Source organism: Corythoichthys intestinalis, chromosome 1 (assembly GCF_030265065.1).
Source record: "Corythoichthys intestinalis isolate RoL2023-P3 chromosome 1, ASM3026506v1, whole genome shotgun sequence".
Taxonomy (NCBI): domain Eukaryota; kingdom Metazoa; phylum Chordata; class Actinopteri; order Syngnathiformes; family Syngnathidae; genus Corythoichthys; species Corythoichthys intestinalis.
Genome location: NC_080395.1, coordinates 8,668,638 through 8,695,075, shown reverse-complemented (window position 1 = coordinate 8,695,075; position 26,438 = coordinate 8,668,638). Strand labels below are relative to the sequence as shown.

General features: G+C 39.2%; 4 protein-coding genes across 9 annotated transcripts in view; 3 read left to right on the top strand and 1 right to left on the bottom strand.

Annotated features, from left to right (window-relative positions):
* LOC130919160 (gastrula zinc finger protein XlCGF52.1-like) overlaps window positions 1-9,917 on the bottom strand; it is a 13,853-nt gene extending 3,936 nt beyond the window's left edge. Inside the window, exon 1 of one of the 2 annotated variants that reach the window (XM_057841647.1) lies at window positions 9,666-9,917. The gene's annotated coding sequence lies outside the window, so the exon portion shown is untranslated. Of the gene's footprint in view, window positions 1-9,243; window positions 9,618-9,665 lie in introns of those variants that run through there. The other variant, XM_057841653.1, reaches the window with a different exon arrangement.
* On the top strand, window positions 2,424-5,998 carry LOC130919144 (uncharacterized). The gene is made up of 6 exons (XM_057841614.1): window positions 2,424-2,629; window positions 2,714-2,818; window positions 2,920-3,113; window positions 3,229-3,370; window positions 3,456-4,343; window positions 5,924-5,998. Exons 1-5 carry the CDS (start codon window positions 2,593-2,595, stop codon window positions 4,211-4,213), a joined length of 1,236 nt encoding a protein of 411 aa, XP_057697597.1. The 5' UTR covers window positions 2,424-2,592; the 3' UTR covers window positions 4,214-4,343; window positions 5,924-5,998.
* On the top strand, window positions 6,168-8,521 carry LOC130919175 (uncharacterized). 4 transcript variants are annotated; one of them, XM_057841675.1, is made up of 9 exons: window positions 6,182-6,255; window positions 6,371-6,418; window positions 6,565-6,648; window positions 6,882-6,947; window positions 7,707-7,767; window positions 7,840-7,890; window positions 7,953-7,997; window positions 8,085-8,149; window positions 8,252-8,521. In XM_057841675.1, the coding sequence occupies exons 3-9, from the start codon at window positions 6,593-6,595 to the stop codon at window positions 8,400-8,402; spliced, it is 495 nt and encodes a 164-aa protein (XP_057697658.1). In that variant the 5' UTR covers window positions 6,182-6,255; window positions 6,371-6,418; window positions 6,565-6,592; the 3' UTR covers window positions 8,403-8,521. The 4 variants fall into 4 exon arrangements, with proteins under 4 accessions (XP_057697671.1, XP_057697658.1, XP_057697663.1 ...); XM_057841680.1 differs by having other exon boundaries at window positions 6,192-6,255; window positions 6,375-6,418; XM_057841688.1 differs by lacking the exon at window positions 6,565-6,648 and having other exon boundaries at window positions 6,168-6,255.
* LOC130919148 (zinc finger protein 568-like) lies at window positions 9,124-26,438 on the top strand. 2 transcript variants are annotated; one of them, XM_057841634.1, is made up of 4 exons: window positions 9,124-9,285; window positions 10,349-10,450; window positions 12,720-13,008; window positions 24,262-26,438. In XM_057841634.1, the coding sequence occupies exons 2-4, from the start codon at window positions 10,445-10,447 to the stop codon at window positions 25,353-25,355; spliced, it is 1,389 nt and encodes a 462-aa protein (XP_057697617.1). In that variant the 5' UTR covers window positions 9,124-9,285; window positions 10,349-10,444; the 3' UTR covers window positions 25,356-26,438. The 2 variants fall into 2 exon arrangements, with proteins under 2 accessions (XP_057697617.1, XP_057697609.1); XM_057841626.1 differs by lacking the exon at window positions 9,124-9,285 and adding an exon at window positions 9,706-10,088.

Here is a 26,438-nt window from a genome sequence, read left to right as displayed (position 1 = left end):
CGCTCTCGAAGAAAACACGGTAGGTGCCCGCACTGAAAAAAAGTTTTAAAAGCGTACTAATGCATTTTCAAAAATATTAAATAAACTAAATAACACTTGCAAAGGAAACATTAAGTGTTTATCCAGAAGATAAATAGAAAAAACTGTACTATTATACAACTTTGTTCGAGTTTTATTATTGTGTACGTACTGATACATTAATACATTAAGCAGCGAATTTGCGAATGCTGCTTATGTTTTTGTTTTCTTTCTTTCTTTTTTTTTTTTTTTTTTTTTTTTTTTTTACATTTTATTGACAATGAACAGTCTCCCTTGTGTAGTTTTCATTGTATTGCTGTCTTATTTTTCATTATTTACTTTTCTGCTATTCCCAGCTTGCGGTTTTTATTGTTTTATGGTGTTGTTTTGGCGTCATTTGTTTTGTCTGGTCTCGTCTTTCGTATGTTTACATATGAAGAAAATCTTCTTTTTTTTTAAAGTAAAAAATGAAATTAAAAATAAAAAACTGAAAAAGCAAGAAAAGCTTTTTCTGTAAATCTGTGTCATTTTATTATTGTTATTTTTGCATTCTGTAGATGCATCTTTCAATTCTTGCAAGAGGTGAACAAATAGCAGCTGACCGGTGTAAAAGCTGCTGTTCACTCTACCACTGCCCGCTGTGTCCTTCATTAAAGGCAACTAAATTCAGCAAGTTTAAGAAACACTTGGAAGTACACATCCAAAATTCCATTTCGTTTGAAGGTGAGTTTGTATGTTGTTTTTAAGCCTCCTGGCGTGTACGTTGCATGGTTCACCTACATAACCATTTTACCCATTTGATTTATTCTCAGATAAAACGATATGCAGATGCAATCTGGAATGCAGGAACTCAGGACATTTCCATTGCCCTTTCTGTCCGAAGACTGTACTAAAAAAAAGTGACATGGCCAAACACTTGGTGGCTTGTCAAAAGAGAAGTCTGAATACATCTGCCTTGGCTCCTGGGACCACGATGAATCCACTCCCATCTACCCTAGTTGCACTGACATCCTCACCCCTAAAGACAGTATCCCCCTTTCCAGTCATCAGCAAGAGCCCTTCCCATATTGATGACCACACATACTGTGCCATGTCAACAGTTGCCCTGGAGGATAAGCATATGCTGCTGGATAATAAGAAAGTCAAATGTCCCCACTGCAGTCTTGTGTGCTTCAAGAAGAACATTCCAAAACACATCCAAAGAAAACACAAAAAAGAATCGAAGGATATTTCAGTCCAGGATCATTTGAATAGTGCCTGTGTGGACCCAGACAACGCAATTTTTGCTGTGCAAAAGTCGAAGCATGGTTTCTCTGTACCGGTTCATGTACAAAATAAGACCTTCGGACATCAACACAAAGTGGAGTGTGAGTTGGAAGAGTGCAGACAATATCACTTCTTGGCAGTAAGAAGTGGTCTACCATTTAAACACTGTGAGCACATCCGCTCGTTACAGTACTGTACTCAGACAGTGAAGGAAGAAAGACTTTTGGCCAATGTTTTGGAGGAAATGGTGGCACTTCAATTTTTTGGGGTGGCAAAAAAAGCCTCATGCCTTAAAAGACAACATGTTGCACAGATGAGTCATATACCTCTCTGTGCACAAGTAGATTTTAAGCTGACAACAAAGCATTTGTGCTTCTCCATATATGAGCCAGTTCTGAGTCATTACACCCGTCTTGGAAGGTTAATTGTTACATACAATGCTTCTGAGAATACATGGCATTGCCCTTGTGCCAAACCAAGGCGTTCGTGTTTACACAAAAATATCAGCAAATGGCATTTATTCCAAACAAATCGTGACCTGTTTATAACCCAGCCTCCTAGTCCAACCACACTCCATCAGAAGCATGACAGTACTTATCCACCGTTGAATGAAAACTTAAGGCAGTTGTCGAATTACATTTACACTCACAAAAAGCTTCCAGATGACCTACCTGGTGAGCTTTTGCAGCCAAAGGCCACTACTGACTACATGGCAGAATTGCATCCAGCAGAGACAATTTGCACTGTCTGTCCAGACACTGTTCAGCTACATAAATCCACAAGAATTACTGGAAAAGCTAAGATAGTCACCATGAATGGTGTGATTGGAAGTAAGTTATTATTTCATTTTTTTAAAAAGTATTTTGGATAGACTCCTCCATTTAATTTTTTTTAATTTATTTTTTTCTGTACTAGATGTTTCGACCTATTTCAGGAGATGTCCACAGTGCCAAATGGTTTACAGGTATCAAGAATGGAAGGATGGTCTACACAATTTTAATGATCATCTGGTACTGAGCCTTGAACTTTGTGTGTACCTAAGACACAACCTGCAGGTATTCAATTTATTTTTTTTTTTTTTTGCATTAGGGGGGAAAGACTTTGTTTTTGCAATGTATTAATATTTTTTTCCCCCTGTAGAACCATGTATCAATATCAAAGGTGATACATTCACTGGAAAGTCTTAGGAAAGAAAAATTTCCTGCCCCAGACACCATCTGCCATGCTTACTACCACTTTGAGGCACTGACAAACCACGATTATTCTTTTTCGTGTGTCTGCTGTGGATACTACCCACCAGTAGTGGTGATGGACCTCCACAAAAAGGGAGTTTTTAATTTACCCGGTAAGCATTGATTGCGTATTTTTAAGTGGAGATGCATGTCAACAACAGTATGTAGTAAACAGTCTGTGTATTTCTTTAAATAAGTGAGTGACATCAAGGAAGCTTCTGAAGACTTTACTGGTGAAGTCGACATTGAACATTTCTGGGATAATGTTCAACTGGAGATGATTTCTTACGGATTTACCCCAAGTATTTGGATTTCTTTTTATTCATATTTGACATGACCCCTTTTAGTAAACTCCTTCTTTCATTCTAATAAACTCTAAATCCTTTATTTGGTTTGTTTTCAGCTCATGCAAAAAACCCCTTTGGTGTTAAACCAAATTTTGAGTATTGGGCCCCATGGATTGGAAAGAATACGCGAAAGTCAGAGGTTGTGCTTAACACGGAGTACGAAAAACTGTCAGCTTCGAAATCCTCAGCTGAAACTGAAGTCAGCATGGTGTCAGAGGATCGTCTTGTTGATGAGCTAATGAAACAGAAGGTAAATTTATATGCATTTTTGTTGAATTTGTGTTTTCTCTTTTTCTGGAGAAAAATGTGAATACAGTGCCTGTGTTGACAAAGGCTGTTGCTGAATGTATTTCTATTTGTGAAAGGTTTCAACTGTGCGCAAACTTTGCAAGGCCTGCAATCTAGATTGTAGGGGATCACGGATGGATCTTATCATTAGGCTACGAGAAGAAATGAAGACAAGACATTCATATGATAAAATATTCCAAAAGATATGGGGTGCATCTGGTAAGGATTGTACATAAAGACAGTAACACATTGAGCCTAAGTAGGCATATGTTCTAATTGTTGTTTTATGTTATCTTTTTTCAAGGTGGATGGTCTGTGATCCTCTGTCCTCATGCTGTGGTTTACAGCCTTAAATTTAACTTGAGGGCAGAGTCTCCGAGGGATTTTACAGACCTCCTTTTATCTTGGAAACATCTTCCAAACGTCTCCGTCTATGATTTTGCACGAGGCTTGACAACGCATGCCAACCTCCGTTTGCCAAACGCCTTACCTTTCAGGCCACACGAAGGCAGACTGGCTGCATCACTTAGTGACAACATCAGTAAAGCGCAGCAAAAAAAACTCAAAATCTCTCTACCATGGTTGACAGAAAAGTCCCAAACTCCCCAAAAACATGGACATCCTCTGACTGGCTCCTCAGACCACTATGTTTTATATGACAAATTTCATGAGACCAATACAAAAGATCCACAGGAAATCCTAAGAAGGATCGACCTGGTTCCTGAACTTCAGGGTTCATTGAATAGCCAAGTGGCTGAGCAGCTTTTTGCAAGCATGCAGAAAAACAATTATTTTCTCAACAACATGGCACCGTCGACACATATTTTTTTAATGAGAAACATTATTCATCACCGAAATAATACTACAAATGCCAGACTTTTGGAAAAACAATTACAGAGAGGACTTGACTCCCATCATCTGAGTGATATTACTCTGAATGACTTTGGACAAGCTGTGTTTGGTAAAATCAAATCTTCTTCTGTCTTTTTTTACATCCTTTCTCCTTCTTCCTTTGATTGTTTTTTTACCAATATTATTGAAATGAAGTGCTATTGTTTTTAATGTATTTATATTTCATTTTATTTTTTACAAGCTCCAAGACCTCAATCACATTCAGAAGAACTTAAACCACAACCCCCAAATGATAGTCATCCCCTACACATACAGGGGTGCAACACAGATACCAGTGGAAGTAAGTAGTATAATCAGTACTTTAAAGTGCCTGTGACACGAAAAAGCATGTTTATTTCATAATACACGCGGTATTTTATGCCCCTGAATGATATGGACCGCTTGGATGTGTGTGGAAGCGATCGCTATATTTATTTAGTTTTTTTAATCCCGCGCCATGAAAATGAGTGACTTCCGGCTTCGGTCTTGCATTGAGGAGGAGGGCGCTGTGACGTGTACGGTAGAAGACGTTCTCTTCACTATACAGTGTACTGTTGTGTATGAGGACGAAGGATTCAGCTGATTTTGCGGATTAATACTTTTATTTTTTGCATCACGCCAGCCAAACGGCTGCAGAAAAATCATTCTGTATGCGGGAGAGGCGTATGCGCCTTTTTGGAGTTTCAAAAGGTTCCCCTTCACCGTGGATATTTACTGTGGGACCATTGGACTTACAAGGAAGTGAGTAAACATCTTGTTTTGTATTATGTCAAATACGAATACAGTGATTACAAAGTAAACACTATAAAATTCCTTTAAATAAAGGACTACTTACGTTTGATCATTGATAGGCATGTAAAAAGCTATCCTCATGCTCATTAGCAGTTAGCTGTTAGCGCGTTAGCTACACAACAACTCCAGCCACCCTCCTCCAGGGAACGAACTGTAAATTGCTCTCCGCCGGGCGGTTTGCCGATCCGCAAAGAAACTCGACAACCGGGTCATCATGTCAAATAATCCAGGTTAGTTATGTGTGATTTTCCACTTCGAAGACTTTGAAACATCCCTCGGTTCGGGTTAGCATGTCGGCTAGCTGTCACTCCTTCTGGTCTGTTTACATTCTCCGAAGCCGGGGAAGGGAAATTACATATGTCCGATTTAGGTGTCATAAAATATCGTTCGGGAGGTGTGACAGTAAAGGTGAAGTCGACTGTTTTGACCATTATGGAGTAATTTTGCCATTTCGTCTTGAATAAATGGATTTTTATTATTTTATATTCCATTTAGCACAAGATTGTTATTTGTCATGACCATGCCATTTATTTAGCAATTGGGGAAAGTACTTGGGTAAAAAGAATATCCTGTAAAAATATGGAAGTAAAGAGACAGAAACAATGACATTTTGCCGCTCTCTTTGTCGCGTTTTCCTCATTGTGAATAGTTCCCCCTCGACGGGCTGACTGGTCCTTCTCAAGCCATTTATATAGCTATTGGGGAAAAATACTTGGATAAAAAGAATATCCTGTAAAAATATTGGAGTAGAGAGACTGAAGCAATGACATTTTGCAGCTCTCTTCGTCGCGTTTTCCTCGTTCTGAACAATTCCCCCTCAATGGGCTGAATAGTAAAACCGATGAGCCTAGTCTACCGCTGACGTCATCCACCTGTTGGGGACGCTAAAGCCCTATAATGGTAGGCGTGGCTAACCGGCAGATGAAAAGACTAATTTCTCGTCATCTGCGCTTTGCTAAATTGTTGTATATAGTCGAATCGTCTCAAAATATGATTCTAATTCACATAATAATGCCATTTAAGACTTTTTTTCTGGTGTCATATGCTCTTTAAATTGTTGACTGTGCTAAACACGTTTTTTTTTTATAGACAATGAACAATGTGGAACCCACTGTGCGGTCATTACAAATTGTGAGAGCATAAGACCATGCAGAGCTTCATGGGCAGTTAAAACTCATCCTGCTCAAGAACGGCTGGTATGTTTTTATGTCTGAGACAAATGTTGTGCTCACTAGAAATTTGGATTGGCTCATAAATGTTTATTTTCTCTTGCTTTCATTAACAATCAATATTGCCGTCAGCTTGCGTACATCTTGGACATTGAGAGGCCAGAAACGGAGTTGATAGTCCAAACAACTAAAGCCTGTCTGACACGTTCTGACTTTTGGACCCTTGGATTAAACAGGGAAATGGAATCAACTGTGAGTTGTTGTGTTTTTTAATTTTCTTTAAAGAACATCATGTCACCTCTACAATTAAGTGAAAGCTAACTTTTTATGCTTTTTTTTTTTTTTCTTTTTTTCTTTTTTTTTGCAGATAGGAAATGCATGTTTGGAACTTGTCCAACGAATAGCTCATTCAAAGGTACGAAAAAGTATATTTTTGGAGTCGAAAGGTATCATTTTAACTGTACAGCATGTGTGTATGCATGTATGGGCGCATATAGGTGTGTGCGTATGTTTATATGTATATATCGTATGTCAGTGTGTAATATATGATGTATTTCTCAGGGAAAGAACATATTTGTGGCCGACCTCTATGTTGTCGCGACATGGCGTAAGCCTACAGAATGTGACCCACTCATGCATTTGCCTGTAAGGATGAGTAGTAACAACTGGGGTTTGGTTGATTTTCTAAGTACAGTCAAGTCATAACAAATTAAGTAATCAAAATTCCTATTATTTGTGACAAACTTTGGTATGGGGGGGGGGGGGGGAATCCAATATATAAAACAGTATCAGAAGATGAAAGTGCTTTCTCACTCAGCTCTGTCAGTATTTCATTGTGATAGGTTTCCATGGTTTCTTTTAATATTTCCTTCCAATAGATTGACGTCAAAAACAGAGATGCTGTCGTTGTTCCCATTTGGCAACCTGGACACTTCATGTTATCTGTAAGTAAGCATGATTATCTGTAAGCGTCACGACTGTTTACATAAATTGACATGGCTAATCCATTTACTTTTGGGAACGGATAGACCATCACTGTCTTCTTGGCCATTTCCCAACAAACTCCTCTTTTTGTTACTTACATTCTGCATCTGCATTTTGACGGCTGTCTTTAAAAATCCTGCTTCCTATTATAGTTTTATTTGTAAGTAGTGTCATGCATGATAATTCTGCTTTCTTAGATTGTGCTTACTTTTATTTGAAACTTGATGTGAAAATGCTGCTTTGTTCTGTTTTGTCTTTTCACACTGTTTTAATGTCCTCCACATGAACTATATAGGTTTTGAAGCCATTACAGAGAGACATAGTCTTTCTCGACTCCAAATGTACATACACAAAATTAGGATTTGGTGATCACGAGATGAGGGAGCTTTTGAGGTCACTGACAAAATTCAATATCCGTTCTTATCTGCATGGCATTTCCATGACATTCCGGAAAAGCTTGGTTTGGTTTTTCTTAGAGGGTATTCCTATGTTTCAGTCTTTTTATGGTGTCCCTTCATTTAAAACAGAATTGCGTTCCAAATGATTAATGCAGTAATGTGAAGCTGAATTTATAAAATGGCACTATAAAAAGCCTGCTGAAATGGAGAATGTTTGGTTTGCATGAGTCATTTGACTGTTTGGTGTGCTGTGTTTGCATGAAAAACGTTTATAATTGTTTAACTACTGTATTTAATATGGAGCTTTATTTTCAAATGCAGAAACCTCTGCCAGTCTATTAATGCAGGGACTTGGACAGAGATAATTGGAACAGATATACAGGTATTTGTAAAAGTTTCCTTATTTATTGTATCAAAACTTCAAGGAGGTGATTTAGCTAAATTCTTTCGTTAGGGTTTCCCGGGACAGCCATATGGGAATGACTGTGGCATCTTCATGTTGATGGTAGGTGAGTTTTATTGCCTAATTTTGTCTTGTGTGATATTTATTCATTTATTCTTTTGTAGTATGCTTTGTACGGTGTTCTGGACGCTCCCTTTGATTTTAACATCGTAAGTGAAGTTCACCGAATCATTACAATTGTGCTACACAATCTCTTTGTGGTTATTCTGTATTAACATGTTTTTCATTTTTGTAAGACTGATATGCCAACTTTGAGGAAGTGGTGGTGCATATTGTTGGTGGAAAATTTTGAACTTGGGTGGTAAGTCTTTGAAACTGTTGAAATGACATTAACACAGCACCTTCCTTTTGGAAATTTTGGAATACTGTACTTATTTCTGTTATTTTTTTTCACGTATGTGAGCCACGGGAAAGTGTTTGCCCATTGGACAAATGAGGCAAAAGCCCTCTTGCAGGGTGAAGTGCCACCAGTCTTCAGGTTGAAGAAAAGGAAATATGATACCATCGCTGAGGGGGTACAAGACAAAGAGATGTGGACCAGAGAAATGATCTAATATATCTTCAATTAGACAATGAAAAAATAAAAGCATAGCACGTTACAACAATGTTGTCATTTCTGATGATGAATGAATGAATGTTTGAAATAAACCACCATTACTTGGAGCAGTTGAAGTTGTTGCACACTCATTAATGGTTTTAAATGGCAAAAGGTAAAATAAGAAAATATAAGATTTTTTAAATTATTTTTTTACCAGATGAAATTGTTATTAAGCTACAGCATATAGATGTGTCCCCTTTTTAAAATGCAAATATTTTAAATATAACATCAATTCCTAATATTTCTTCACTTTCTAAGTAAATTTGACAATTGACTAACTACAGCACACTCTGTGCGGGATCACCCTCTCGGATCACGGGCGATTTTTCAGTACAAATAAACCATGATTGCGTTGAAGTGTATTTTAATTTTGATGTGCCTGGGTGCTTGACAGTGATTGCGCACGCCGAAAGAGTTAATCTCACGTTTTTCACTAAATCAATTGATGGAGTACGTATATAAAATGTTATTTCAATCATAATTAATGAGTGATGCCGAAACAAACAAAATAAAGACGTGTGAAAAGTAAAGTAGTCATTACGTTTAAATGGACACAAGTGGCTGTTCCGGTTTTGCGGAGGCCGAGCGCGGCTTTATGATGTCATTTCCGGTCTGAGAGCTGCGATATTGCGTCATTTCCTGTCTGCGGGTTCGGCACTGAGAAGAGCGGCGCAGGGGACTGAGAGAGGCGGGCTGCAGCCAGACTCTCTTGGAGAGATCGGATCGGAAATGCAAAAAGCTGGATCGGGTCATCCCTATCTTTAACTGAACATTTGTATGTTCTTCCACATCTTTACCTGTGAATTTGGATCCAGGGACATCATTTTCGGACAGAATTGGTAGGTTTAGCTCTGTAAACGTCTCCTTGGTACACAACTCCTAATCATTTCCTCTTAGGGACAAACAAGAGCTTGTCCCGCCTTAGCTAACACCAAAGCCACACAAGCTAACGTCATAAATATTAATGAGCGGAAGTGACGTGTAGCGGCATGTGCTGTTTTACAAACGGCGCCCCGTATGAGACTCCCCCTAAAAAAATACAACTGGCATAAAGGTAAAGCAATCGAAATGCGTAACCGTGTCTTGGCTAGCGAGCTAGGCTAAACAAAACGAAATTAAGTTACGTCAGCCTGCAAAGCTTCAACAGTAAGCAATGCGACTTCCACTCAGCTTTATGATGGGACGTTTTAGTCCACCAAATTTTTACTTCGGTACTTACCCGATGAGAATAATTTGAAGGCGCTCGTTTGGTGAGGAGAACGGAACACGAAATAACGGCAAATCCCGGTCAAGAGAGCGCTTCCGGAGCAGTTGTTCACTGAAAATACACGTCATCGGCTGTGAGCAAGTTTCAGTTTCAAGTTGCCATCACTCCTTTTATCTATGGCATAATCATTGGGTGTTTTTATTTTTTTCTTAAGCGCAGTAGCAGTCCGTCGCGATCCAGTAGGCCGTCACGATCGGGTAGTGATACGTGTTGGATTAAAGGAAGATATAAACCATCCAATGATTATGCCATAGATATAAGAATTTCAGCGGATCACTGCTCCGGAAGCGCTCTCTCTTGACCTATCCGGGACTTGCCGTTCTTTCGTGTTCCCTTCTCCTACACAAACGAGCTTCTTCGAATTATTCTCATCGGGTAAGTACCGAAGTAGGAATTTAGCGGACTAAAAAGTCCCATTTTAAAGCTTAGTGGAAGTCGTTTGTCTTTATGTTGAAGCTTTCCAGGCATACATAACTTCGTTTTGTTTAGCCTAGCTGGCTAGCCAAGACACGTTAACGCATTCCGATTGCTTTAGCTTTGCGCCTCATGTGAATTTTGTTTTAAGGGGGGGCGCTCGGTTAACATTAGAGTGATTACATTTAATTGTAAGAGACGCTTTTCGACTTATTTTAAAGGCCAACGCTACCAAAAACATCAAGCTAAAGAGTAGAGACGTGGAAGACAAGGTGAGGAAATCCAGGCCACGACGAGCAACTGAAAAACAAAAGAAAATGAAGGTAAGATCACGACATCAGTTGTTTTATTTTTATGCAATATAAGACTTGCTTTGATGCATATCTGACTTGCCATACAAAGCTCACGATAACGATGATCTCACGATATGGCGATGTTAGAATTCAAGGGCGTAGGTTTGGTCCCAAATTCCCAATATTGGTTGGGACGATATAACCTGCATAGACACTTTTTGCTGTGGACGGAACATTAACGAGACCAAACAAATAGTTTCAATCGGCACCTTTTCAAACAAAATTTCTCAAGCCTCGGGGATCGTAGAACATTTTGGAAAATGTTTGCATTCATCAAAAAAAAAAAAAAGAATAATAATTACCACAAAATAGAAATAAAAAAAATGGATTGTATACATGTGTATTATTCGGCCTTTCGGTTTTTCGACAGTGTTTCAAATATTTTGTTTTCGATTTCGGCCAAGAATTTTGCTTTCGGTATTCCTAATATACTCCTCCTCAAAAAATTTACATATTGTGATAAAGTTCATTATTGTCTATAATGTACTGATAAACATTAGACTTTCATATAAGATTCATTACACACAACTGAAGTAGTTCAAGACTTTTATTGTTTTAATATTGATGATTTTGGCAAAAAAGTCAAGAATAAACAAAAATCCCTATCTCAAAAAAATTGCATATTTCATCCGACCAATGCAAAAAAGTGTTTTTTTTTTTTTTTTTTTTTTTTTTTTTTTTTTTAACACAATAAGTCAGCCTTCAATTAATTATATCAGCTATGCTCTCAAAACTTGGTCGGGAATCCTTTTGCAGAAATGACTTCTTCAATGCAGCATGGCATGGAGGCAATCAGCCTGTGGCACTGCTGAGGTGTTACGGAGGCCCAGGATGCTTCGATAGACCCCAATCACCAACGTCACACAATCACGTGATCGCTGTATTGTGCCGCCATATTGTCCGTCATTTTGTGTCCGTACTGCCAATGATCGTAGTTTCTAAAGGTGGATTCACTTGCAAATTATGGAAGCCCCGGTGCTTTCAGACGCTGTAAACTCATTGGATGAGTTGCATAAAAGCCGTTATTTGGAAAAGTTTCGGTCGATCCATTCGCCAGATCCATATTTGATGCCCAAACCGATGTTTCCTCCCGTCCGTGTGGGTACTTGACAATGGACTTCAGGCATTTTGGCATTTCCTTCTCCCCAGTCTTCATCCAAACTCTGGCACCTTGATTTCCGAATGACATGCAAAATTTGCTTTCATCTGAAAAAAAGTACTTTGGACCACTGAGCAACAGTCCAGTGCTGCTTCTCTGTAGCCCAGGTCAGGCGCTTCTGCCGCTGTTTCATGTCAAAAGTGGCTTGACCTGGGGAATGCGGCACCTGTGATGTTTCTGATGTTTCTACTCCAGACTCAGTCCACTGTTTCTACAGGGCCCCCAAGGTCTGGAATCGGCCCTTCTCCACAATCTTTCTCAGGGTACGGTCACCTCTTCTGGTTGTGCAGTGTTTCCTACCACACTTCTTCGTTCCCACAGACTTCCCACTGAGGTTACTTGATACAGCACTCTGGGAGCAGCCTATTCGCTCAGAAATTTCTTTGTGTCTTGGCCGCTTGCTTGAGGGTGTCAATGATGGCCTTCTGGACAGCAGTCAGGTCGGCAGTATTGCCCATGATTGCGGTTTTGAGTAATGAACCAGGCTGGGAGTTTTTAAAAGCCTCAGGAATCTTTCGCAGGGGTTTTGACTTAATTTGTTGATTCAGATGATTAGTTTAGTAGCTTCTTTACAGTACCTTTTCATGTTATGCTATTTTTTTGAGATAGGGATTTCTGTTTTTTCTTGACTTTTTTGCCAAAATCATCAATATTAAAACAATAAAAGGCTTGAACTACTCCATTTGTGTGTAATGAATCTAAAATATATGAAGGTCTAATATTTATGAGTACATTGCAGAAAATAATGAACTTTATCACAATATGTTAATTTTTTTCAGAAGGACTAGTGTATATACAGTACAGGCCAAGAGTTCAGACACACCTCTCCACCGCTCACTTTCGCTAAGATGTCCTGTTACACATATACAGTACAATGAATGGGGTGCCGCTGAACCCTTAACACTAGGCTGCCGCTAGTTTGAAACGGCCTTTACAATCTGTATGGCCTAAAAATCAGATTTTGGCTGCCAGTCTGAACAAGGCCTTAGTGTCGGTAAAAAAATATACAACATGAAAATTACAGCGGGAGATGAGCAAAGCTTGACTTTAGCGAATCACATGACATTTTTCCATTTCTAGTGTCCCGCAGACATCGCTATTAAAGAGCTTCACCCTCAGAAGCACAAACCCCTCCATGTTAAACAGGAGGAGTTGGAGATGCCGTGCATTAAACAGGAGGAGGAGCCAGAGACCCCCAATATTAAAGAAGAAGAACAGGAAGAGGAAATCACTCAGTGTCCAATGACTGTCAGTGTAAAGAGTGAAGAAGACGAAGGTCCAAGCAAAGAGAGTGGGGAAGCAAAACCTGCGAGCAACAGCTCATTTCAACACCTGACAACAAAAGGAGAGGGACCGTGGCAACCTGACGGTTTGTTAGCGCCGCTCTCAGACAGTGACGACGTAACGTCACACTCTTCTGATTTTAACACTGATGAGGAGGATAAAGACTTTGACCAAAATGCTTCAAAATCCTTAAACAAAATCATCATTGAAAAGAGACACAAAAGTGGTTGGGAGACCTTTTACCTGCTCACTTTGTGATAAAACATTTTCTCAGAAACATCACTTAAAAAGACACATGCAGACACACACACCGGGGAGAAGACTTTTGGTTGCACACTTTGTGGTAGACGTTTCGCTGAGAAGAGACGTTTAAACGAACACATAGTGACACACACTGGAGAAAAGCCCTTTCCCTGCTCATTTTGCCATGAAATATTATCTCGGAAAGCACTATTAAACCGTCATGTTAAAACACACACCGGAGAGAAACATTTTGCCTGCTCACTTTGTGATAAAACTTATTCTCTTAAACAACACTTAAAAAGACACATTCATACACACACCGGGGAGAAGCCTTTTGGCTGCACAGTTTGTGATGAAATATACTTAACAAAGACAGATTTAAACAGTCACACAAGGACACACACAGGGAAAACACCTTTTGCCTGCACACTTAGCAATAAGATTTTTTGGAAGCATGCGTTAACAACACACACTCGTACACACACTGGGGGAAAAGCCTTTTCTCTGCACATTTTGTGGTAAGAGATTTACCCATAAGGTACAATTAATGTGTCACACAAGTGCACACACTGGGGAAAAGCCTTATCTCTGCACATTTTGTGGTACACAATTCGCTAAAAAGGAAAGTTTTAAAAAAAAAACACCCCCTCGTTTACAGACGTCGCGCAACCGCTTTTGTTTCAACCCAGCTATAAAACGAAGGTAATTAATTATATTATTCAAAATTAGGGATGTCCCGGTCCAGGTTTTTGCCATTCCGATTCGATACTCATATATTTTTGCACTTCCGATCCGATACCGATACAGCCGATACCGACCTATCTGAGCATGTGTTAAAGTTTAAAGTTATTTAGCCTCCTTACTTAGTTGTCAGACTCATGTTGAAAAAGGTTTTAGTGCTCTTGATAACAACTAGCCAGCTGAATTAGGTGAGTTTGAATAACACACAACGGTTGGTAACAAGAAACTGACCTGTTCATTCAGTGACAAACACAAAACATTATAAATAACAAACAGAAATGGCATAGTCAGTCAGTAAAACGTGCAAATAATATTGTAAACTGTCTTAAAAAAGCAAAACACACCAACAACCTCAGTGGAAAATCCCACAAATCCCCCAAGCTATTAGGTGCTTTCAATGTTTCGTGAATTAGTTACAAAAATTGTATAAAAAGCCTCTCAGGTTTAAATAAACGACTATTTCAGTATCGAGTTAACATTTCAAAACAGTAAATAAAATACTCAAGTCCCCATTCTGTATCAGCAGCTTTAAACTACAATCCATTCATTTAATTTTGCGAATCAACTGTTGAAGTTGTTACATTTGCTCCCGTTAGTCCATAATTTCTCTTCTGTCTACTTTCGACATGTGAAAGTTTTAAGTGTTTTGAAGATAGATTCAAGTCAAGATTTTGCCGATTTAGGAGTATTTTAGATAAAAAGTTAATTAGCTTCGCTTGGAAAGTTCACAACAGCCTACTAGGGAAGTCCTCTGCTTTAAGATGGCGGCTGTTTACTAACGCATCTGGTTTTCAATACTTCAATGTTGCTAACGCAGTCGGGTCTGTCGTTATGCATCTAGTTCTATATCCATATGATATTTATTATCTCCAGTAAAACGACGTTGACGTAGTTTGTAGCGGCTGTCAGCTGCAGTCAGGTATTCTTGTGTTTTTTTATCCAGTGGCATGAGTTGAGCTAAAGCCGTGAGTTGAGCATTGGCATTACCCGGGTTATGACAAGCAATTATGTTTACTTTCGGGACGCAATGCAGTCAGTTTCTCATTACGTCCCGAAGACCGCGCTGTGTATTATTTCAGTTTTTCTTGACATATTTCAATAATCGGAATTTGGATGTTTGTGAATCGCTCAAGGATGTAATGACGGCTGGGCATGTTGTACCGTGGTTCTAAGTGTTGGATGGTGCGTCTTTACTCACGAGAGATAATGGCTCGTCATCCAGAATGAATTCTTCGGCAATGACTCTTGTTATTCCCTAGGCTTTGGGACTGTCGAGTGCCAGTTTGTCACGCGTAGCAAAAGTTTCTGCCAGTGTTAGTTGCGTAGGACCTTTCTTTTTGTCTTCGGTTTTCTTAACATACTCCTCATATTGTTTGTGGTGGTATTTTGCTAAATGCTTGATTAGGTTGGTTGTATTAAAACTTCTTACAGCTTTACCACTACGCTTGCCTTTATTGTGGCATATGTTGCTCCCTGCCTCTTCGTCTTTGTCGTCCTTTAAGGTGAAATGATCCCACACAGCTGACATTTTTACCGATAAAGTCTCTCGGTAAATTAGGAGACGGTAATGTAAATTTAGTGTGTTGAAGGTGTGCCGTAAAATGCGGACCGGATTTTAGGGAAACCGAAGAAAAACTGGAATGGATTATGTAAATCGGTGCGCTGGAAAACCCGGACCAGATTTAAAAAAAAAAAAAAAAAAAAAACTGGATCGGAAGTCTGGATCAGAATTTTTCCGTGTTCCGATCCGATACCGATGCGCATTTTTTTTGCCCATATCGGCGTCTGATCCGATCCAAATATCGGATCGGGACATCTCTCTTCAAAATGTCATTTTTAGCTTAGAATCATTAATTGATGTCTAATATTTCGTTTTAAAAAAAAAAAAAAAAAAAACTTATTCACTCGCATATTTTAAACTTTTAAACAAATTACATCACAATGGAAAAAAATGGCGTCTGTAAAAAAAAGTCACGGATATCTACCTCACATATGTACCTCTTAACTCAACCTGGATTTTTTCGTTACTGTCGTATATTCCCTGATATTTTAGATGATAAATAAACGATGCAAACAAAGAAAAATTGAATTAAACGTTTAAAAGTGTAAATACATGAATAAGAAAATCTCGACCACTCCTTGATGTCTGGGATTTCTGCATCACGACCCTTGTTATATTACCATGTTTCACCCATAAAATCCCCCCAAAAATCCAGCTGTGGCCATTCACAGCTGTGTCTTGACACTCAGTGATACATGCTACATGGAGTTTTTGGATCGAAACAACGGAAGTATGCGATAATACCTCGTTAAAGTCATGCCGTCTGTAATTCTGCTCTCGCGTGCTCTCACCTCCAGATAGGGTTTTGCTATTTTAAAAAAAATTTTTTTTCAAAAATACCCTCCTGTTCAAAATTGTTCTTACCCCAGAAAATTATTTTTTTAAGCTTTCCACTGATGTATCACACATGCATAGAGGACAGTTTTAAAATTTGGCCAAATTGGGGGTCTCAGGGCGGAACTTCAAGTCAGCTGAGTCTTTTCCGCCATATACCAGTAGTGTTTGCACTGCGTTCTCGTTATTCAACACAATTGGACGACTATAGTACCGTGCTTACAATAAATGTTGATAACAATAGCATTATTTTTGGCAGGCCATTTAATTCTCGTTTCTTTTGGACAAAAATACTTAGTCACGTTTCAGTCATTCCAAACTGTGTTCGTCTTCATCTAGTTTTAGCTGTCGATTGCTCAGAACGTTTTCATCTGAAAAATTCAAAGTTTTGTCTGAAAAACAAAAATTCTGAAGAAACCTTGACACACACAAGCACATATTTTAGCCGCTACAAGGAGAATGTCTGACTTCATATTACCATATCGCCAGGAAAAGTACATTATTTTAAATGAATTAATCCCACTTGGACGCCATGAACTGAATGTCAAAAGTTCAGAGTTTAATACGACGCTCGTCACAGTAAATGCTAAAGCTAATGTGAACGTTATGCTAATGCTACAAGTTAAATTTAGTGTGATGATCACTCTGCACAGACCTTTATTGGCTAAAGCAACATTGCATATTCTCTCTTGCCAAGATAACTTACCATGTGTCTCAAAACAAGCAAGCCAGAAGGACAGCCTAGCTTGAACCACATCCGAACACCCCCCCCCCCCCCGCGAAGTACATGACACGACTCAAGCGCTGCTACTATGCAGGCTGCATACTACACATACAATAAGAAAATTTCACGAACATATGACACAAACTGTCGCGTTGTTGTCCCGTCATCCGAAAAATGGCTATCATCTCATTATATTACATTTGTCCAGGACACGTTTTCATCATGGAAAAAATATTCGTCAATGAAATATTTTTGTTATAGTCATTGTTGACGGAAAAAACAATGCTATTGTATAATGCTTACATGAAATTATAAAAACAATAAATGCTATATATGATATAAAAGGCAAGGTAAGGCAAATTTATTTGTATAGCACAATTCAACACAAGGCAATTCAAAGTGCTTTACATCACATGAAAATCGTAAAAATCATAAGAAATCAAAAAGTTAAAACAAAGAACAGGAAATAAAATTATACAAAAAATCACATGAAATCACAAATAGTAAAAAAAAAAACAATTAAAAATTATAAAAATTCAATATAAAAATAATTGAAATCAGAAATGGAAGCAAAGCAGGAAATGAATAAAAAGCAAATAGCTTGAAATTTGAAAAATATAGACAATGATGAATATGCTGTAATAAACAATAGCGGTTTTAGCCCTGATTTAAAGGAGCTAACAGTTTGAGCACACTTCAGATGTTCAGTTGAATTGTTCCAGAGGTGATGAGCATAATAACTAAATGCTGCCTCACCCTGCTTGATTCTTGTTCTTGGAAGATACTGGAGACCGGTTCCAGACGACCCTAGGGGTCTAGATGCTTCATAGGGATCCAACAAATCAAGCATGTATTTTGGTCCAAGGCCATTAAGTGTTTTGTAGACGAGCAGTAGTATTTTATAGTCTTATCCTTTGACTCACTGGAAGCCAGTGTAGCAATTTGAAAATTGGTGTAATGTGGTCCAGCTTCCTTGTATTTGTAAGGACTCTGGCCGCATCATTCTAGACTAGCTGCAGCTTCCTGATTTTTTTTTTTTATCAAGACGTGTAAATTGACCGTTGCAATAGTCCAATCTACTGAAAATAATGCATGCATAAGTTTTTCCTTGTCTTGTTTAGTCAGAAGCCCCTTAATACGTATTTTTTAGGTGGTAATAAGCAGATTTAGATGGCTATCATTTTAGGTCTGAGTCAATAATATTATAATAATAATATAAGTATATTTTACTTCATTTACGAGCGCTGTCGTCAAATTTTACTTCCCTCTGCTTAGCCACTTGCTGCTTGTGCATTTCTGGACTCAGACTCAGACATTATCTTTAGTATAGTTTACCCAGGAGTGGGTAGGTGAAAATATGAAATCACGTTGTACGTAACTTCTTATAGTGTCTAATTAAAAAAAAAAAAAAAAATGGCGTAAAACACTCAGGTGACTTGAAGTTCCGCTCTCAGACCCCCAATTTGGCCAAATTTCAAAATTGTCCGATATGCATGAGTGGTACATCATTGGAAAGCTTAAAATCTCAATTTTCTTGGGGAAGAAAAATTTTGAACAGCAGGGCACTTTAATTATTTTTTTTTTTCCTAAACAGCAAAACCCTATCTGGAGGAGAGAGCAGAATTACAGACGCCATGACTTTAACGAGATATTATCGCATACTTACCTTGTTTCAATCCAAAAACTACATGTAGCATGCATCACTGAGTGTCAAGACTTAGCTGTGAATGGCCACAGCTGGATTTTTTGGGGATGTTATGGGCGAAACGTGGTAATGTAGCAAGGGTCCTGATGCAGAAATCGCAGACATCAAGGAGTGTTCGAGATTTTCCTTTTATATTTACCCTTTTAAACTTTTTTTTTCAAATGTTCTTTGATTGGACCGATTATCATCTAACATATCGGAGAAAATGCGACAGTAACAAAAAAAAAATACAATTAAGCGATAGTTATGAGTTAGATATCCGTGACTTTTCTACAGACACCATTTTTTTCCTATATGACATCATTTGTTTAAGAGTTTAAAATATACAAGTGAATAATATTTTAGTCGTTTTTTTTTTTAAACGAGATATTAGACATCAATTAATGATTCCAAGCTAAAAATGACATTTTGAATAATAAATATGATTAATTACCTTCGTTTTACGGCTGGGTTGAAACGAAAGCGATTGCGCGACGTCTGTAAACGGGGGTTTCCAGGGTAAAATGGACAAATTAAAAATGGTTTAGGGGCTTTATACCCCATGAATCTGCTATGGCAGCATATACAGTGCCTTGCAAAAGTATTCGGCCCCCTTGAACCTCGCAACCTTTCGCCACATTTCAGGCTTCAAACATAAAGATATAAAATTTTAATTTTTTGTCAAGAATCAACAACAAGTGGGACACAATGGTGAAGTGGAACAAAATTTATTGGATAATTTAAACTTTTTTAACAAATAAAAAACTGAAAAGTGGGGCGTGCAATATTATTCGGCCCCCTTGCGTTAATACTTTGTAGCGCCACCTTTTGCTCCAATTACAGCTGCAAGTCGCTTGGGGTATGTTTCTATCAGTTTTGCACATCGAGAGACTGACATTCTTGCCCATTCTTCCTTGCAAAACAGCTCGAGCTCAGTGAGGTTGGATGGAGAGTGTTTGTGAACAGCAGTCTTCAGCTCTTTCCACAGATTCTCGATTGGATTCAGGTCTGGACTTTGACTTGGCCATTCTAACACCTGGATACATTTATTTTTGAACCATTCCATTGTAGATTTGGCTTTATGTTTTGGATCATTGTCCTGTTGGAAGATAAATCTCCGTCCCAGTCTCAGGTCTTGTGCAGATACCAACAGGTTTTCTTCCAGAATGTTCCTGTATTTGGCTGCATCCAACTTCCCGTCAATTTTAACCATCTTCCCTGTCCCTGCTGAAGAAAAGCAGGCCCAAACCATGATGCTGCCACCACCATGTTTGACAGTGGGGATGGTGTGTTCAGGGTGATGAGCTGTGTTGCTTTTATGCCAAACATATCGTTTTGCATTGTGGCCAAAAAGTTCAAATTTGGTTTCATCTGACCAGAGCACCTTCTTCCACATGTTTGGTGTGTCTCCCAGGTGGCTTGTGGGAAACTTTAAATGAGACCTTTTATGGATATCTTTGAGAAATGGCTTTCTTCTTGCCACTCTTCCATAAAGGCCAGATTTGTGCAGTGTACGACTGATTGTTGTCCTATGGACAGACTCTCCCACCTCAGCTGTAGATCTCTGCAGTTCATCCAGAGTGATCATGGGCCTCTTGGCAGCATCTCTGATCAGTTTTCTCCTTGTTTGAGAAGAAAGTTTGGAAGGACGGCCGGGTCTTGGTAGATTTGCAGTGGTCTGATGCTCCTTCCATTTCAATGTGATGGCTTGCACAGTGCTCCTTGAGATGTTTAAAGCTTGGGAAATCTTTTTGTATCCAAATCCGGCTTTAAACTTCTCCACAACAGTATCTCGGACCTGCCTGGTATGTTCCTTGGTTTTCATAATGCTCTCTGCACTTTAAACAGAACCCTGAGACTATCACAGAGCAGGTGCATTTATACGGAGACTTGATTACACACAGGTGGATTCTATTTATCATCATCGGTCATTTAGGACAACATTGGATCATTCAGAGATCCTCACTGAACTTCTGGAGTGAGTTTGCTGCACTGAAAGTAAAGGGGCCGAATAATATTGCACGCCCCACTTTTCAGTTTTTTATTTGTTAAAAAAGTTTAAATCATCCAATAAATGTTGTTCCACTTCACGATTGTGTCCCACTTGTTGTTGATTCTTGACAAAAAAATTACATTTCATATCTTGATGTTTGAAGCCTGAAATGTGGCGAAAGGTTGCAAGATTCAAGGGGGCCGAATACTTTTGCAAGGCACTGTAGATGTATTGTTCTATCAAACACAAGTTGATTTGGCTTAAAATACAGCAGTTTATTTTAAAGAAGGATGCAAGAGCAGAAACTACTTTTTCAGTCTTGTCGGTGTTTTCCGCCATATATCATCACACAGACAAATATATAAAACTGAAAATTCTGGTTTCTCAAAATGAAGAATAAACGCAATGCAACGCAAATGGAACAAATGCTATAAGGATAACTTGTTATTCAATTTTATTCACAAATACAGTGGGGCAAATAAGTATTTAGTCAACCACTAATTGTGCAAGTTCTCCCACTTGAAAATATTAGAGTGGCCTGTAATTGTCAACATGGGTAAACATCAACCATCAGAGACAGAATGTGGAAAAAATACAGAAAATCTCATTTGATTTTTAAAGAATTTATTTGCAAATCATGGTGGAAAATAAGTATTTGGTCAATACCAAAAGTTCATCGCAATACTTTGTTATGTACCCTTTGTTGGCAATAACGGAGGCCAAACTCTTTCTGTCACTCTTCACAAGATTTTCACACACTATTGCTAGTATTTCGGCCATTTTTCCATGCAGATCTCCTCAAGAGCAGTGATGTTTTGGTGCTGTCTTTGGGCAACACGGACTTTCAACTCCCTCCACAGATTTTCTAGGGGGTTGAGATCTGGAGACTGGCTAGGCCACTCCAGGACCTTGAAATGCTTCTTACGAAGCCACTCCTTTGTTGCCCTGGCTGTGTCTTTGGGATCATTGTCATGCTGAAAGACCCAGCCACGTCTCATCTTCAATGCCCTTGCTGATGGAAGGAGATTTTAACTCAAAATCTCGCGATACATGGCCCCATTCATTCTTTCGTTCACACAGTTCAGTTGTCCTGGTCCCTTTGCAGAAAAACAGCACCAAAGCATGAGGTTTCCACCCCCATGCTTCACAGTGGGTATGGTGTTCTTCGGATGAAATTGAGTATTCTTTTTCCTCCAAACAAGAGAACCTGTGATTCTACCAAAAGGTTCTATTTTTGTTTCATCTGACCATAACACATTCTCCCAGTCCTCTTCTGGATCATCCAAATGCTCTCTAGCGAACCGCAGACAGGCCTGGAGGTGTACTTTCTTCTGCAGGGGGACACGTCTGGCAGTGCAGGATTTGAGTCCCTGGTGGCGCATTGTGTTACTGATAATAGTCTTTGTTACTGTGGTCCCAGCTCTCTGTAGGTCATTGACTAGGTCCCCCCGTGTGGCTCTGGGATTTTTGCTCACTGTGTGTAATCATTTTGACGCTACGGGGTGAGATCTTGCATCGAGCCCCAGATCGAGGGAGATGATCAGTGGTCTTGTATGTCTTCCATTTTCTAATAATTGCTCCCACAGTTGATTTCTCTACACCAGTACTTCTCAAATAGTGGGGCGCGCCCCCCTGGGGGGGCGCAGAGCAATGCCAGGGGGGGCGCATGTGACCTCGGGGAACATGTTTTTTTTTTTTTTTTTTTTTTGCCGTACTGGAATAAAGTGTACTTGCACATCCACTCAGTAGGTGGCAGTGGCGCTCTCATTTTCAGAGTGCGCGCAGTATTTTTGAACTAAGGAAGAGCACTCAGCACACAAAGACAACAGATATGAAGAGCAGTGTGCCACCGCTGTTTTCGAAAGCCGTTTTCCGACCGGACTCACTCACGCAGCGACCCACTGTCTTGTCCGGTTCTCACGTCGCCGCCCGAGAAGTGCCATTTTCGGCTTGGGATCGTCACGACGACTGCCCTCACCTACGGTTCTACCTCGGCCGCCGTGAATGCGCTTTTTTCGTGCCGTTTGCCTTTTAGCTTTGACTTTTAATACAGTGGGTGATGATGAAAGACCACTGTTTACTGTGTCTAAAAATAATTATAGCAGACAGCAAGAAGCCAAATCAATTAAGACGCCACTTAAAGACATTAGACCCCAATCTCATTGTTAAGCCGCTTGATTTTTTCAGTGAAAACGTGCCGAATATTGCCAACAATCGTCCTGCTTTGTCAGTGTTATATCAGTAAGCCAGTGAGCATTGTTAGCATGCTAATTGCAAAATAACTCCACACCATTGCAAAGGAGGTAAATACTGTGAGCAGCAAAAATAAAAACTGTCCTGTCCAAGGACACTTTTTTTCCCCCTTTTATTTAGATTTGTTTTTTCGGTCAAATTTTTTGGCACATTGTCCTCATGAGTGAATGTTTCTAATCAATTTTAATTTGGTATTATTTACTGATTTTATTACATTTTATTTTTCTGTATCAAATGGTCAAAAATGTACCTTGAGTGTATTTTTTAGTTTGGATGTGACTTTTTTTTTTTTTAATTCAGGCAAATTGATGCACGTCAAGTATTCTCTGTTACAAACAAAACAATGTTAATAAAGTTATACTTTATTATAAGTTGATCTATGTTACTTTTTTTCTTTATTAGAAAAAAAGGACACAATGTTAGGCAGATGCGTATTTATAATAGTAATTTTATAGACAAATGATACCATTTACAGTGGTGGCAGAGAGTTTGGGGGGGCGCGAAACATTTACGTCTTCCTTAGGGGGGCGTGACAGAAAATAATTGAGAAGCACTGCTCTACACCAAGCGTTTTACCTATTGCAGATTCAGTCTTCCCAGCCTGGTGCAGGCCTACAATTTTGTCTCTGGTGTCCTTCGACAGCTCTTTGGTCTTGGCCTTAGTGGAGTTTGGAGTGTGACTGACTGAGGTTGTGGACAGGTCTTCTATACCGATAATGAGTTAAAACAGGTGCCATTAATACAGCTAACGAGTGGAGCCTTGTTAGACCTCGTTAGACCTCATTAGAAGAAGTTAGACCTCTTTGACAGCCAGAAATCTTGCTTGTTTGTAGGTAACCAAATACTTATTTTCCACCATGATTTGCAAATTCTTTAAAAATCAAACAATGTGATTTTCTGTTTTTTTTTTCCCCACATTCTGTCTCTCATAGTTGAAGTTTACCCATGTTGACAATTACAGGCCTCTCTAATCTTTTCAAGTAGGAGAACTTGCACAATTGGTGGTTGACTAAATACCTACAGTATTTGCCCCTCTGTAATTTCCGACAGTGTTTGGATTTAAACGGTTTCTTTTTCTTTGGAGAAAATTTGTTTAGTTGATATTTTTTCACAGCCCAGAATCCACAAAGTGTGAGATCACATTTTGTTTCATTACTAATTAATCCACTATAACGTAATATTAGGCCAAAAGATACACCCAAATTTTCAAATTCCCACTGGAAAAAATAAAGAGAAATGAAATATCAGCAGTTTCATCCCAAGAGTGTGACTTTTTTTTTCTTTTCCTAATCCTTTGTCCCACAGACATCACAGTGGAAGATCTTCACCCAGAGAAGCACGATCCTCCCCACATTAAAAAGGAGTCGGAGATGCCGTACATCAAACAGGAGGCGGAGCCAGAGACCTCCAGCATTAAAGAAGAAGAGCGGGAAGATGAAATCCCCAAGTTTTCAACGACTGTTAGTGTGAAGAGTGACAAAGATGAAGGTCCAAGCAAAGAGAGCAGAGAAGCGAAACTAGCAAGCAGTAACTTGTTTCAACCCCTGACAACAAAAGGTGAGGGACGATCGCGACCGGACGGCAGTTTGGCACCACTGTTGGACAGCGACGATGTAACGTCACACTCTTCTGATTTTAACACTGATGAGGAGGATAAAGACTTTGACCAAAATGCTTCAAAACCCCTAAACAAGTCATCACTGAAAAGACATACACAAGAATGTGTGGGTGGAAAACCTTGTTCCTGCTCACATTGTGATAAAACATTCACTACCAAGGAATATTTTATCATAAAGAAGCGTAAACACACTGGAGGAAAGACTTTTCTCTGCACACTTTGTGGTAAAAGCTTCACCAAGAGGAGAGGTTTAAATTTACACAAAAGAACACACACTGGAGAGAAGCCTTTCGTCTGCTCTCTCTGCGATAAAAGATTTTTTAGGAACCGGTCGTTAACACAACACGCGAGGACACACACTGGAGAGAAGCCTTTCGTCTGCTCTCTTTGCAATAAAAGATTCTTTAAAAGGGATAACTTAAACAGACACATGAAGACACACACAGGGGAAAAGCCTTTTGTCTGCTTATTATGTGCTAAAACATTCGCCCAGAAGGCACATTTAAATCTACACACGAGGACACACACTGGAGAGAAGCCTTTCGTCTGCTCTCTTTGCAATAAAAGATTTAGTAGGAAGCAAGTTTTAACAAGACACACGAGAACACACACTGGAGAGAAGCCTTTTGTCTGCTCTCTCTGCGATAAAAGATATTTTACGAAGCGAGAGTTAACAAAACACGCGCTTACACACCAGGTAAAAGGTTCCCCTGGAAGTGAGACAAACTTAAGCAAGAAAACACACCAGGGAGAAAACTTTCACTCGGACAGTCTAATGTAAAAACCTTCTCTTAAAGGGGATTGTAACATTCGTGTCTGCTGCTCTGGTAATCAGCTGGCGAATGAGTTTAGCAGGGGTCCCCAAACTTTTTTGCACCACGGACTGGTGTGATTTGGGTCTTTTTTTCACGGACCGTTTTTTTTTTTGGGACAAATTTTGCAACCCACAAAAAACTGCAACTATGCAGTTCTGCGCATGCGCGTAACATTAAAATGGCCGCGCTGGGGGTGCGACTTATACTCAGGAGCGACTTATGTTCGGAATTATTAACACATTATGGTATAATTTCACATGTTATTTTGGTGTTTTGCATTGACACTGATGGTTTTGTAAAGTTGTTGGCATGTTCTCATGCTATAGTTATCTGAATAACTCTTTATAGCTATGGCCACGTTCGCGTTCTGCCTTTGGCAGTGTATGTTCAATTGTATTATTGACTTTTTTATCTTGAAATGGATGCATTTAGTTTGTGGCGCTTTCACGCCCACGTGAGGGCGCACTCGCACTTGTTTAAGTGAAGAAGAGTGCTCACACGCCAGAAGAAGACGGACAGCTACGTAGCTCTGAGTGAGTAAGTGAGTGAGTGGGCGAGTTAACGAGAGAGAATAGACAGCTTCGAACCTATTTTCATTGTTTTTGGTTTTAAATCATCTCTACAGAGGCAACGCCTGCGTGTATCATCTTTTCTGTTGTTGTTGTGTGTTTTCCACCCGCGATCGGACACTTAGAGCCAGTTGTGTGGTTGTTTGAACGATGTGCTAATGATAGCGAACGCATGCTAACCTGTTACTTATTACTAATAGTACCTAATTATCATTTATTTACGTTGATGCGAACCTGTTTTCTATCGAGGACCAAATTGATTCAGCAAATTATACGGACGTCCAGCATTGTCTTTTGGGAGTTCACTGTATAGCCAGGACCGATCTGTAACGACATTATATTCACATTTCGTTGTTCATACACTGTACATTTATTTAGCATGTTGTTCTCTATTGTATTTTTATATTAGATTGCCTTTCAAGATGACATGTCTGTTCTATGTGTTGGATTTTATCAAGTAAATTTCCCCCAAAAATTCGA

Excerpts from the sequence above, each read along its gene's own strand:
- LOC130919144 (XM_057841614.1), top strand. The coding sequence starts at position 2,593 with ATGGACCTCCACAAAAAGGGAGTTTTTAATTTACCCG. Across the intron at positions 2,630-2,713 it reads GGGAGTTTTTAATTTACCCG|TGAGTGACATCAAGGAAGCT; the intron begins GTAAGCATTGAT and ends TCTTTAAATAAG. Across the intron at positions 2,819-2,919 it reads TTCTTACGGATTTACCCCAA|CTCATGCAAAAAACCCCTTT; the intron begins GTATTTGGATTT and ends GTTTGTTTTCAG.
- LOC130919175 (XM_057841665.1), top strand. The coding sequence starts at position 6,479 with ATGCATGTATGGGCGCATATAGGTGTGTGCGTATGTTTATATGTATAT. Across the intron at positions 6,948-7,706 it reads CTGGACACTTCATGTTATCT|AAACCTCTGCCAGTCTATTA; the intron begins GTAAGTAAGCAT and ends TTTCAAATGCAG. Across the intron at positions 7,768-7,839 it reads TAATTGGAACAGATATACAG|GGTTTCCCGGGACAGCCATA; the intron begins GTATTTGTAAAA and ends TTCTTTCGTTAG.
- LOC130919148 (XM_057841634.1), top strand. Across the intron at positions 13,009-24,261 it reads GGGACCGTGGCAACCTGACG|ACATCACAGTGGAAGATCTT; the intron begins GTTTGTTAGCGC and ends TTTGTCCCACAG.